At 47.7% G+C, this 12,323-nt stretch overlaps 5 protein-coding genes across 5 annotated transcripts; 2 read left to right on the top strand and 3 right to left on the bottom strand.

Moving 5' to 3' along the window:
* Positions 1–408: 408 nt before the first annotated feature.
* On the bottom strand, positions 409–851 carry N7498_007840 (uncharacterized protein; the record flags this gene model as incomplete). The annotated part of the gene is made up of 3 exons (XM_058454902.1): positions 409–687; positions 713–746; positions 829–851. The coding sequence occupies 3 exons, from the start codon at positions 849–851 to the stop codon at positions 409–411; spliced, it is 336 nt and encodes a 111-aa protein (XP_058307151.1).
* A 129-nt stretch (positions 852–980) lies between these two features.
* On the bottom strand, positions 981–1,674 carry N7498_007841 (MFS general substrate transporter; the record flags this gene model as incomplete). Its single annotated transcript, XM_058454903.1, has 3 exons — positions 981–1,208; positions 1,288–1,350; positions 1,528–1,674. 3 exons carry the CDS (start codon positions 1,672–1,674, stop codon positions 981–983), a joined length of 438 nt encoding a protein of 145 aa, XP_058307152.1.
* A 1,087-nt stretch (positions 1,675–2,761) lies between these two features.
* N7498_007842 (sugar porter family MFS transporter) lies at positions 2,762–4,518 on the bottom strand (the record flags this gene model as incomplete). The annotated part of the gene is made up of 5 exons (XM_058454904.1): positions 2,762–3,086; positions 3,149–3,210; positions 3,269–3,420; positions 3,481–4,079; positions 4,187–4,518. Coding segments are annotated over 5 exons (1,470 nt in total), but the record flags the coding sequence as incomplete, so codon positions are not given.
* A 1,419-nt stretch (positions 4,519–5,937) lies between these two features.
* N7498_007843 (uncharacterized protein) lies at positions 5,938–7,444 on the top strand (the record flags this gene model as incomplete). The annotated part of the gene is made up of 3 exons (XM_058454905.1): positions 5,938–5,974; positions 6,031–7,032; positions 7,083–7,444. 3 exons carry the CDS (start codon positions 5,938–5,940, stop codon positions 7,442–7,444), a joined length of 1,401 nt encoding a protein of 466 aa, XP_058307154.1.
* A 619-nt stretch (positions 7,445–8,063) lies between these two features.
* N7498_007844 (cytochrome P450) lies at positions 8,064–9,459 on the top strand (the record flags this gene model as incomplete). The annotated part of the gene is made up of 2 exons (XM_058454906.1): positions 8,064–8,248; positions 8,307–9,459. The coding sequence occupies 2 exons, from the start codon at positions 8,064–8,066 to the stop codon at positions 9,457–9,459; spliced, it is 1,338 nt and encodes a 445-aa protein (XP_058307155.1).
* Positions 9,460–12,323: the final 2,864 nt, after the last annotated feature.

Below are 12,323 nucleotides of genomic sequence, written 5' to 3' on the forward strand. Positions count from 1 at the left end.
AAGGGGTACTTTATAGCACCGGAATCACTGTGGCTCAAAGGGGAAGGAAAACGCTAATTCAGGCTGTCTGTGCCCTCTTCAATCTGGCTGGAATCTATCGCGCGTTCTCTGGCTCTCAGTGCTTGTTCTCAATCCCTCCATTGATTTTCGAATCGTACCCAGAATCCCGGTCCTAATACAAATACTATGCAAACGGCATTGGAGCATTAAGTTACCAGTACCGTGGGAATATATCTATATAGCTTTGTAAGTATTGGTAGGCTGGTCAAAAACTCACTTGGGTTAATTTCGAAAGGTGGCAGCGCTCAAGACCCCGCCCAGATTGCCTAGGCCCACAAGAAGCCAGTATCAGCCACCCGCAAATTCTGATGCGCGCACGTTGTTAGTATTATGCCAAGCGTGGATGAGCTAGGAGTGGATATAAGCGCCTGCTGCCACCAGGAAACAGGCTAAGTATGCGACTACCTTATTGCCTAGTATGTCGATCGCCCTCGATATGATTATAGCCGCCGTCGAGACCGTTAACACGAATACAATATGGAATACTCGTTCGCAGATATAGTCGGATGATTTGGTGATGTGTGGCAATACCACTGCACCGGTTAGGTTTGAGTAATTGTCCACAAATGGGTCTTGACAGTGGAGAATCCCAGTCGTTGAATGATCTGTATCAGATAGACGGAGTAGCTGAAAGGCGATGCCGGGGACTCACTAGGGGGATTAATACATTCAAGTCATCTATGTAACTGGATATGTAAAGGTGATAATGCACCAGAGAGGAATCTGTAACTAATTAGACGAATGGAAACATACTTTCAAATTATAGACCGCATCCACCTCAGGCGACACATCTCAAAGCATGAGAGCCACTGCTGCGTCCTTTTAACAGTCACGGAAAATCACGCTCTACCCGGAGAGTTTGAAGGTATAAAGAAGCCGATGATTCCAGTGATGATTATGCCGCCTTCAATGATAAACAATCACTGCCACCCCTTAATGGCGGTGTCCTTGATTTGAAGAACGCCATAGGAGATCATCCAGCTGAAAGGCAATGCGAAGACAGCGAATGAGTGCCTAATGGCGAGAGCGAGACATAATCCCATCCCGTCGCGTCTATAGAACGTTGTTATATGGACAGTCCCACCGATGAAGGAGCCGGTTTCGAAAACGCCGAGGATGATCTGGATGGCGAGGAGGGACCCGAAGCCCTTGGCTGTGCATTAACCGATGGCAATAATGCTCTCAGACAAAAGGCACTATGGAGTAGACTGTCAGAACATTACCAACATATTTGCTCAGTTCACTCAACGAAAACATAAGCTGGCCCGAGTATCTCTTGATGAGTAGATTCTATGGTAAATTGAAGAGGTCAAATAGGATGCACAGTAAAAAAGCAAAGAAAAGAGTAGTCATTTCCTTGGAAATTCAAGTTTTCATCTTTTCATCCAGGCCGTCAATTTTTGGCATTAGCTAAGTTGCTCTAGTTGAGTTGTATTGATCGCACAGGCGAGCAGATGGATTGCCTACCCAATCCATGCAGTCAAGGAAGTTCATATGTATACACCAGTCGAGTGTCTTTCTGTTCGGGTGGGGTGCTCTCACCAACAATAGCAACAGTAGCTCGTAAAAGTCCCACTTTCCTACGATACTGCTTCTCAGCCACGGAATCTCCATAGATTATATTGTTTCCTATATTTTTTCCGCGTCGGATTTGCTCCAAACTATTGCTTTGCTCTGCTCAGAGGTACTGAAACATAATACGAATTTGGTTCAAAGACAGTCTAGGGTATGGCAAGGGTAATGCAGTTAACATTTATTCTACCCATATACATGTTTATATAGCCCATAATAATCTACTCCAAATCTAGAGAGTATACAACAGTGGAAGTTACTAGTTGCAGTACGTGCTCAAAGATATAGCCAATAAGTATTCAATACTTAACGATTACTGCTATTGCCTGCAATACAAGCAATCCAGGCCGCAACTTTCCCCGCAGACCGGCTTATCAGCACCCCCATGAATTAACTACCGCCCCACCTTTGACCACCCCTATCAAAATCTCGTCTTCGAATCGCGATGAGTGTCCAGATAGGCTAAGCATTGGTATTCTTCCCGGGTTTCCTATCGCCATAAGGGGTTCACTATGATCTACTGTGGAGATTTATCATATTAGGTGAAATGCAACGACAATACATAACCGCAACGCACATACTTTTTGAAATATACTGAGGTGTATCGAAGCCTCATGGCCCCTAGTATCCCAGTATATTAAAAATGTACACTAAGAATTATTTACAAACTAGTTTCCGTGTAATGGCCTTCTAAACTTGGCTAGTTTTGGCGCGGCATCTACCTAGAGGCCAACCGCGCTAACCGTTTTGGAGAAGAAGTTATAGTCGGTTCCACTTGACTTTGAAATATGTAACGAAAATGGAAATCGCATCGCCATGGACAAATGAACAATCACCCTGTGAGCTTGAATAAGACGGATGAGGAAAGTGGTGTTGAGAGTACGTCAAATTTCTATCTCCTGGTAAAAATAGTGCCTAGGTAGTATCATACAAAGGAAACTTAAGGGAAGATATATGTAAATTTCCTGCTACCTCGGTAGTTTCAACTTTTCTAGTTCACTTCCTTCCAAATTAATCGATCGATCGGTCAATGGGTTCATTCCGTTGCTTTTCTACGATTCTTCGAAAAACACATTCCCTCACCCATATCCCCCCCAATGGGTGGAGAGTCTAGAAATATTTACAGTACCTCCATCTTCTCCACAGTCGGCTTCTCCTCCTCCTCCTCCTTATCTCTCTTATTACTGATAAATATCTCGTCCATCGACCCCAAGCTTCCCGGGTGATGCAAGCTCCCCGACGAGAAGATCATATCAATCTCCTCCAACGATTTACCACTGGTTTCCGGGAAATATAGATAGACGATGGGAATCGATACCAGACAGACGCAGGTGAATACGATGTAGTATTTACATCCGATGCTCGTCACGGCGATAGGGGTGACTTCTTGCACGAGGAAAGCTGTGAGCCATTCCGCGGATGTGGCCGTTGCAGCACCGATGTGGCGGACGTTTCTGTATAATACGTATACGTCAGAGCTGGATGACAGGGACTGGGGGCACGCGGGAAGACTTACAATGGGGTGAGTTCTGGGGGGTAGATCCATGGCACTGACAGCCAGCTGAAGGCGAAGGCGATCTGTATATCAGTATCAATTAGTATAGTGGCGCTTTTCGGATGGAGGCAGTTTGTATACCTGATAGATGTACATCATGACGATCCCCGCGTACAATAGTCCCTTGTTATTCTTCTTCTCGCCATGTGCGAGGAAAATAATCAACAGGAACCAACAGAGTGTCATGGCTGCTGATCCACCCATCAGACACTTCCGACGGCCAAACCGTTCGACTACGTAAAGTTAGTCAGCCTTGTTTCATCATACTTGACAAGCAGAAAGCTAAGTCTTACCGAAATACATCGGAGGAAAGGAAGCCAGTAAATAAATGATAGCTCCAATTCCTCCCATGATCTGAGCCAGATTTTCACTCAATCCGATCTCGTTATGCGCGACATAAGGCAGATAGCCGATCACAACCGCAATACCGGTTAGCTGCTGAATACACTGGCAGGAAACCCCGATGATGACGCGGCGAAGTAGCTTGAGCTCCGATTCCTCGAACAGCAGTTTTTTCAATGTCATCTTGGGTTGGTTGTGCTCCAGTTCAATGGCTGCGAAGATCTCCGCTCTCTCCTTCTGCAGAACCGGATGTTCCAACGGTAGATCCTTCAGGCGGCACAGTACTTCATCGCCTTCAGTGATCAGGCCCTTGTCGTACAGCAATCGTGGAGATTCGGGTAGGAAGTGGACCATTCCGATGGTGGCAATCGAGAAGATTGCCTGAAACGCGACGGGAAAGCGCCAGACAACCTGTCCGGTCGCATAGAGCATGCCGTAGTCGAGCCAGTAGGCGATGAGAATCCCGCCACTGACGATCGCCAGTTGAAATGCGACGAGGGCACCGCGTCGATTTGCTTTACACGTCTCCGAGACCCATTTAGGTATGGTCCTGTCAAATAATAATGAGATTGGCGAATTGAATTTGAATTTTAGCTGGAACGAGACGAGAATGCTCACGAGGTCACCATCCCCGTCGCCACACCTGTCACCACTCACCCCACGATGATATGCGGAATTGTAAACGCAGTACACTGCAGGATGGTCCCCAACACACAAATCCACTGCGACACGATAATCGTTTGGCGTCTACCCATTTTCCGTCCAGATTGAGACGCAATCATACACCCGAGGAAACAACCCAGGTTGTACACAGCGACGATGGTGCCGGTCATGGAGGAAGAGGGATATCCAAATTGCGAACGGAAGGAATCCGCGTTGATGATGCCTGCGAAGACGCCATTGTCGTATCCAAACAGCAGGAAGGCAGCGCTGGAGGCACCGCTGATAGCGACCCCGAGGGAGTCTCCTCGAAGTGTTCGAAATCCCATTATGGTTTCGTACGGGGAGATATCGGATCTTGTCTAGTTTTCGATATTCCCCGATTATGGTGAATGCTATGTCAAGAATTAAAATTACCAGAACGGAAAGAGATCAACAAGACCCGGAGTACTAGGTGTCCACCTCATGCTTCAGATATTTTCGAAAACAGGGCTCGATCCAACACCTTATATGGTTTCTATGTGTGATATGTCCCAGCATTGTTTGCTTCCCCAAGATTTACCTCGTGGGGTTATCGTTCGCGTGGTGTTGGTACCCGACTGCCTCCACTAGGAAATCCCGTGCGCAAGTGGATCGCTTGGAGCTACCCCGCAATTGAACCGGTTCCAACGTCACCTGGTCCTGGTCCAAAATGATATCATTGACGTCGATTGATTACGAATCCAGTAAGTTACAACCGGAGCCCATTATCCTAGGGGTTTGACTCTTATGCGGCACCAGGGGAAAGCAGCTGACTGGGTCACGACTAGGCAAAACGCTTATTTAGGATCCCTAGGATGTTGTTAAATTAACTTTTGCGGGGGAGTCCCACAGCTCTAAGCCGACCAGAGTAATGCTCGCTTGCAGTTTCTTGAATTGATCGGGAGGGAACTTTGTCTTCCTCGGTTACAAAAACCCCTTCTTCGGCCTTCGGAAGTGGCAGCCATGTCGATATGATATCGAATTCACAATTATTCTGTTCTATGAGAGTACCATTCCGACAGATCGATTGATGATGCATGGGATAAGATAAGGATAACGACGATGAAGCATTGCCGGACACGCAGTGGATGGTAAGCACCTGCTCACTCTTCTCTCTTCGCTTCCCTTCCCTTTCCCCATCATCGCCAACACGAACGCCAGGCGATCATCCCTGCCTCAGACTCGTCCTATTTCAGGTTCATTGAAGCTTACCTAATTCATCTCCCCTGTCGTGGAATCTAGTTTGACGTGTCGCCATCGTCGAGTGAAATGTACGTACCATCTTTGTTACGCGTATCAGAATATCATTTCCGAATAGAAAATGAAGTATCCAGACGAGGCGCAGTCTTCCTTTTCAGCTCTTTTGCTCCGTGCCAAGGAGGTCTATGAAAGCAAACGGTGCATGTGTCGCTGTGTTGTGTCCGGTGTTCGAGCCGAAATTTATAATCCACCCTTTGTTTGCTCTCACGCGAGATGATTGCAAATGGCGAGAAGAAACGTCTCACCCTGACATGTAGAATTGAGAGCTTAATTTGTTTCCAAGAAGCAAGTTATACTAACCTCCGGTCAGGCGACGAAGGTCAACCCAACTGTCTACGATGCGTAAAATCGGGAAGGGAATGCGTCAAGGGATGGAACATTCGATTCATCCATGGCGTCGGCATGAGTAGGAATGGGCGTGACGGTACAACGGGAAAGGATGAGAACGCCGAGTTTTTGTTCGAGGCATGGCAGACGTGTGCTTGCCGATTCGGGGACAGTCGCGTATGTTATTTGCCGCGGGAGACCAACGATCTGCAGGTACCGACTTACGGGAACAGTATCCTTTGTGGATGAGACCAGCGAAACACGCGCATGGTACGCGGATGAGGATGAACTGGCTCAGTCGTCTCAAGTTTCTCCATCCGGGAAGGAAGCGGAAACGATTCCGGTCCTGTATCCATCGTTTGAGGATACCATTCTTACCAGCTCCCCACTCACGCATGACCGCGCCGGCGGGGTCCATGGAACCCCTTCTGAATTACACTCTCCCTCGAGCATCCTCTACAGCTATTTCTCCACTTTGCCCATCGAGAGTCCGAAATTGGTTGATCCACAGGAAGCATTTCTGCTACGTCACTATATCTCGACGCTTGGTGTTGCGCTGGATGTCTGCGATTCACACCGGCATTTTAGCAGCGTAGTGCCCGACCTAGCAACCCGGTTGCCTGTTCTCCTCAATGCTGCCCTGGCGGCGTCCGCCCATCATCTGTCACGGGTGACCAATTATGATCCACTGGTCGCGGATATGTACCATGAACTGTGTGTGGAACTGCTGATCCCTCTGCTGGATGAACTATCCTTTATTCCGGACGAAGTCGTTGCCGCAACCGTACTCCTACGGCTCTACGAGCAGATGTCATCTGCCATCACAGGGTCTGATTGCGCCAGGCATCTTAGTGGAACTAGTGCTTTCATGAACTCGGAAAGCACTTGTGCTACCGCAGGAGGGATTCGTCAAGCTTCGTTTTGGATCTTTCTGACACAAGATATCGACGTAGCCTTGAATCATCAACGTCCACTTAAATTAAATCTGGACGCATTCGCTCCGCAAATGAACGCGAACGTGCTCGGGTATGACTGGGCGTGGGCTAACCGGATAGTCTGGATCACGGCAGAAATCGTCGCATTCGCATTTGCTAGAGACAAGTCTCAATCACGGCTAGAGGAGTTCAAGACGAAGACTGAAGACTGGTGGCGGCACAAGCCAGACTCCTTCAGACCATTGCACGTTGCGCAAGGGGCTGTTTTCCCAGAGGTTCACTTTGTTCGACCGTGGCATGGTAAGATAACATTTCTATTTTGAGTAAGATGGCGAGCTGATGGTCAGCAGCGATCGGACTGCAGTACTATCACACAGCGATGATACTGTTATTGGCAACTGACACGAGTCGTCTCAGACTCGGAGTAGGATACCGAGAATCCAGGCAGATCCTGGAGGCAGAGATCTCAGCTCATTTTGCTATGTTGTTCGGCATCAGCGCCTGCGGGGACGACGTCCAGGCCAGGCTCGGTGCTTGCCACGTTGTCAGCATCTGTGCACCCTGGATCACAAATCGAACGTATCAGGAGGAAACTATCCGCATCTTGCGACGCCGAGAGCGTGAGAATTCCTGGCCGACTCGAGCGATAGCACTGGCTGCTGTGGAGGAGTGGGAGTGGGAACAGGATGATCGGCATCGCGTGTTGGGATGAAGCCGAAGTAGCTTCAAACATGGGAAATTGGGTAATTCGAAGCACGCACTGTCGATCCTTGAAACGACGCATTCGTCAAGTTTAAGCGATCCATGAACAGTGGGGACTGCCGCATTGTCTTATGGTCGATATGATTGGTCGGACAATTTTCATCTGTCCTGAAAATGAACTGTCGGGTCGTCTTCGATGCAAGTCCTATCACCTTAGACATCACGAGGAGAGCTATCCTATCGCTTCTGATTTCTCCGAAAATGCTTCCATGTCTTTCTATATGGCATGACGATATTCGTGGAGTATTTTATCCGCGATGTGTCGGGCAAAGCCATTATCGCGGGATAAATTATATAGAGTGTTCGGGAAGACCTGAATCTCCTTGCAACCAATCCAAGGAATCTAAGAAGGAAGGTCCAACATGATTGTCCTACTCATTCTTGCCAGCTTCGTGCTGTGCTATCTCATTTTTCATCCGATTTTCGTATACTTCAAAGACGAGAAAAGCTTACGTCGCTTTCCCGCGCCATCCATAGCCGGATTCACAAACCTGTGGTCTGCAAATAATTTTCGAAAAGGTCGGCGGTCTCTTGAGGTACACAAAGCGCATCAAAGGCTCGGCCCTATAATGCGGATCCAGCCGGAGCATATCTCGTTCAACCTTCCTGCGGCAGTCACAGACATCTATGGGTTTGCAACGAAGATCCAAAAGGATCCCTTCTACGACACATTCACAAGCAGTGATTATACTTCGATCGTCGGCACACGGTCTAGAGAAGAACATGCTCGGAAGCGAAAATATGTCTCGAACGCGTAGGGTGCCAATCCCACTTTCAGAGACCCGGATGATATGCTAAATGAGATCTCATAGGTTTGCGCAGAAGAATATCGTAGACATGGAGCCAATCATTCAACAGCAAGTGGCGATATTTCTGGCCAAGATGGACTCTTTCTGCAGCCCATCACCCTCAGATAATAAAGGTGGTCCGGGTGATGGGACGATTTACAACGTTCGGAGGTGGCTCAATCTGTTCATCTTCGACGTGATCGGCGCTGCTGCGTTTGGCAAGTCGATGGGCTTCCTCGAGCAGGGTGACGACCTAGCGCCTGCGGAGACCTGGGACGGCAGGAAATATCACATGCACGCCATGCGCTCCTTTCATATGAACAGTCAATACGATGTGATTCTGGCCCATTGGCCGAAGCTTCTCTGGCTTACGAAAGGTTTGACACAATGGCACCCTGGCAACAGAGGCGGAGCAGACTTCTCCGCTCTCACAATTCTCAGGGTTCGGGAAAGGAAAGAAAGCGGAAAGCCGGCAGGATACACCGACTTCTTCCATTATCTCTTGCAAGACCGGAACGGGGAGGATGTCGGACTGTCCATGTTCGAGCTGGAGAAAGAGGCCGGCGTCATGATCAATGCGGGTTCGGATACCACAGCCACAGCGATGACCCACTGTCTCTACTACCTTATCCGCAATCCTCCCGTTTTGAAGAAATTGCGCGAGGAGCTGGATGCGGTCCTTGGCGGTCAGGCCACAGCTGCCCGATACGAACAAGTCAAGGATTTGAAATATCTGCGTGCGTGTCTGGATGAGGCCATGCGACTGCGACCACCGACATCACTAGGGCTACCACGGATCACGCCACCAGAAGGTGCGACCATCGCAGGGTATCACATTGCCGGTAACATCACGATCTCGGTGCCGACATACACACTGCACCGTAATCCAGAGCTCTTCTCCGACCCGGAGACGTACAGACCTGAGCGGTGGTTAGATGAAGTGGAAGGTCCCAAATGCCGGACATATGTGCTGCCATTCAGCACCGGACCGAGGGCCTGCATTGGACGCAACTTGGCATACCTGGAGCAGCAAATCCTGATCGCGACACTGGTCCATCGTTACGATTGGTGCTTTAAGAGCGATGACTTTGAGCTGAGTACGATCGAGCGATTCAATGCCAACCCAGCGGATATGTGGGTGAAACAGTGGAGAAGGGAGCCAAATGTGCAGGCGTAATGGAGCGCTCGCGTCGTGAGAAGTGGCTGGATTGTAAGTATGCCTTTATTCTCCTTTTCTTGGAATATATATATGATTCGTATCATCACGGCATCAGAAGCTTTAAATATCCTGTCGAAGTATAAAAAGGAAACAGTGCCAAGGCCCAATATTAGAGTATGATGTCTTTGAAACATGTAGAGATCGGCCACGCGACGGATCCTCTGGGGGTTGGTGGGATACACTACGTACCAGTTACGGTTTTTGTTTTACTATTGTGGGGGAGGACGGCCCTAGTGAGTGCATGCCACTTGGATTCCGCGAGTGCATCCTATTTAAATTTATCGGCCGGACAACTCTAAGAAGATTAGGAGTTCTTAAGTCAGCGATCAGAATATACCCGGTTTCAATTTAAAGATCGTTCAAGCATTAGAAAGGTAGTTATAAGGATGTAAAATTTAGTTTATTTTTTTGATAGGGTGCGCTTTGGCTAGTCGTATAAAACCATACTACTCTTACACCTAGAGATTTATATAGGCCTCTCTAAGTCCCATTAAATATATAATTTCCCTGCGCCTTTCCCACTTCGGAGGTACAAAATTAATGAGCTTTGTTAGGGCTAGGGTTGGAACAGGTAAGGGACTAGATGGAACTGTAAGTTTGCGAATGGAGAACTCAGTACTATGATTGTGACTGAACCAATCCTTGAGGAAAAAACATGGTTAATTTTATGAGAGTGCCTTTTATGCCTTGGTATGATCAAGCTGCGTTAGCTTTTATGTAGGTTCTCTGGAGACTCTTATGGAGTTCCCATCATACCCGGCTGGGAATCCGAGTAGCTTCATATTGCTGAGGCCCGTAGTTAATACAATCTACTTAGTCATCTATCCTACAAAGGTAAAGCGTGGCTTATGCGGGTATATTAGACTCTTACCCTTGGAGGTCTGGGTGGAAGTTCTTGATCTTAGACTCGAAGGGCGGGTGAGTGCCAGGTCCACGGAGAAGCGCACATTTATTCAGGACGTGCCTTGAAGCTTCACAATAATCTGTTTAGGTGGATGGAGAACTATCCGCCAATGATTTCGATAAGGTCTACGTCTTATTAAGATACAGCCCATTAATCCCGTGCTTCTCGGCATTTTCCAGACCCTTCTGCGGAATGCCCTTCCACAACAACGTCAGTGGAAGATCAATGCGGGGAAATGACAACATTGTCTGAGAATGATGACGAGAACGCCCCTCACAAATCAAGTTAATTAGCATTGACGTAAACGCAATGGCTATTCTGATTGGTTACCATTATTATTTCGAGCGGGGTTAACAAACTATATAGTGTGTTATATTCATGCTCAAAAATGTACTTATTTTCTGCGTTGAAAAATATGCTCCCAAAGACTTTTAGTTTTGAATTATTTCCGGACCTGTTTTCGAGGCCTTGCCATTCGTCTCTATTGTGAACTACTGGTGCTCTTATTTACCCATCCAGAGCCAAAAACATGTGGGATATTGAAAAAAAAGCTAGCCATAACGAAGGGGTCGAGGGGCCGGCAAATCTTGACTTCCAACCCTCAGACAGTCGCGATGACACACTTCAAAAGATAAGAACCGCTGGAAGCCTTTCAATCTCTCCAGAGCTGTTTGAAAAGTTATACCTCGCTCCGAAAACTCGTGTTAAAGGAAACCTGCGGGCCACTGTCGGCAATCCTTCCCCACTGTGAGTGCAGGAGCCGCTCTATTTGGGATTACGATAAAGGTGCATGTGCTAACGCATCAGTTCAAAAAGTGGCTTGCTAGGCTTCTGTGTGTCTTTAGGTCCAGTTTCCTGTCAGTTGATGGGATGGAGAGGGGTTGCTGGTACTAGTGCATCTCAGGTGTACGTTTGACTTTTCACTTTTCTTCCCCAATCAATTCAAAGCTGACAATTTTGACCCTACAGTGGTGTATGGTATGCAATGGGCGGTGTGCTCATGCTGATAGCCTCTATTCTCGAATTTATTATCGGGAATACCTTCACATTTGTGGCCTTTGGTACCTACGGTAAATTCCCCAATCAAAAACCCTATATCATTCACTAATCCTATGGATCAGGTGGCTGGTGGATTGCCCAGGCAATTACTTTAACCCCTTTATATAATGCCCAGGCGTCATATGATCCCTCCAACCCCGCAAACCCTGGGTTTCATAACTCGTTTGGTATGTCATCTGAACGCTGAGCAAGAAAATTTCCGACAATACTGACCATCAATCTTTGAAATGGGAAGCTTTTGCCCTCGTCTATATGGGCCTACCAACATTCATATTCTTTATCTGCTCTATGCGGACTAATATAGTTTATGTTCTTCTCTTTGCCTGTCTCACAGGCGGATTTAGCCTATTGGCTGGCTCATATTGGGAACTTGCCCAACTCAACACGGTGGTAGCCCATCGTCTCGAAGTTGTATGTTTGAAATGTGTTCATTTTATTTTAAAAACGAAAGCTGCTAATCCATAAATGCATTTAATTAGACTGCCGGGGCCTTTTTCTTTGCAGCTGACCTATTCGGCTGGTATGTTTTTCTATTCCTCATGTTGGCCGCTGTGGAATTTCCTTTTCAGATTCCGCTTGGCGATATTAGTCGACTTCTTCCACCTCGTAAGGTACAGGATAAGCGAGAGTAAGGCCATCGAGGTGGTACTTTGCGTCAACGCTGGGGTAGGGGCAATGGAAAGTGCGGGGTTATAGGGTGTGGTCGGACATGGACGGGGGCGGCTTCTTAGGTCGTGTGAGAAAACTGGAAGAAGGGCGGATAGAAGTAAAAGACATAACGGGACCGCTGCTCTATGCGTCAAAAATTCTAGTAGCTCGTGTTCTTCTTACCACTCTTGCTCTCCTAAATATGAAACTA

Source organism: Penicillium cinerascens (genome assembly GCF_028974065.1).
Source record: "Penicillium cinerascens strain IBT 15544 chromosome Unknown contig_9_segment0_segment0, whole genome shotgun sequence".
NCBI classification, from domain to species: Eukaryota; Fungi; Ascomycota; class Eurotiomycetes; order Eurotiales; family Aspergillaceae; genus Penicillium; species Penicillium cinerascens.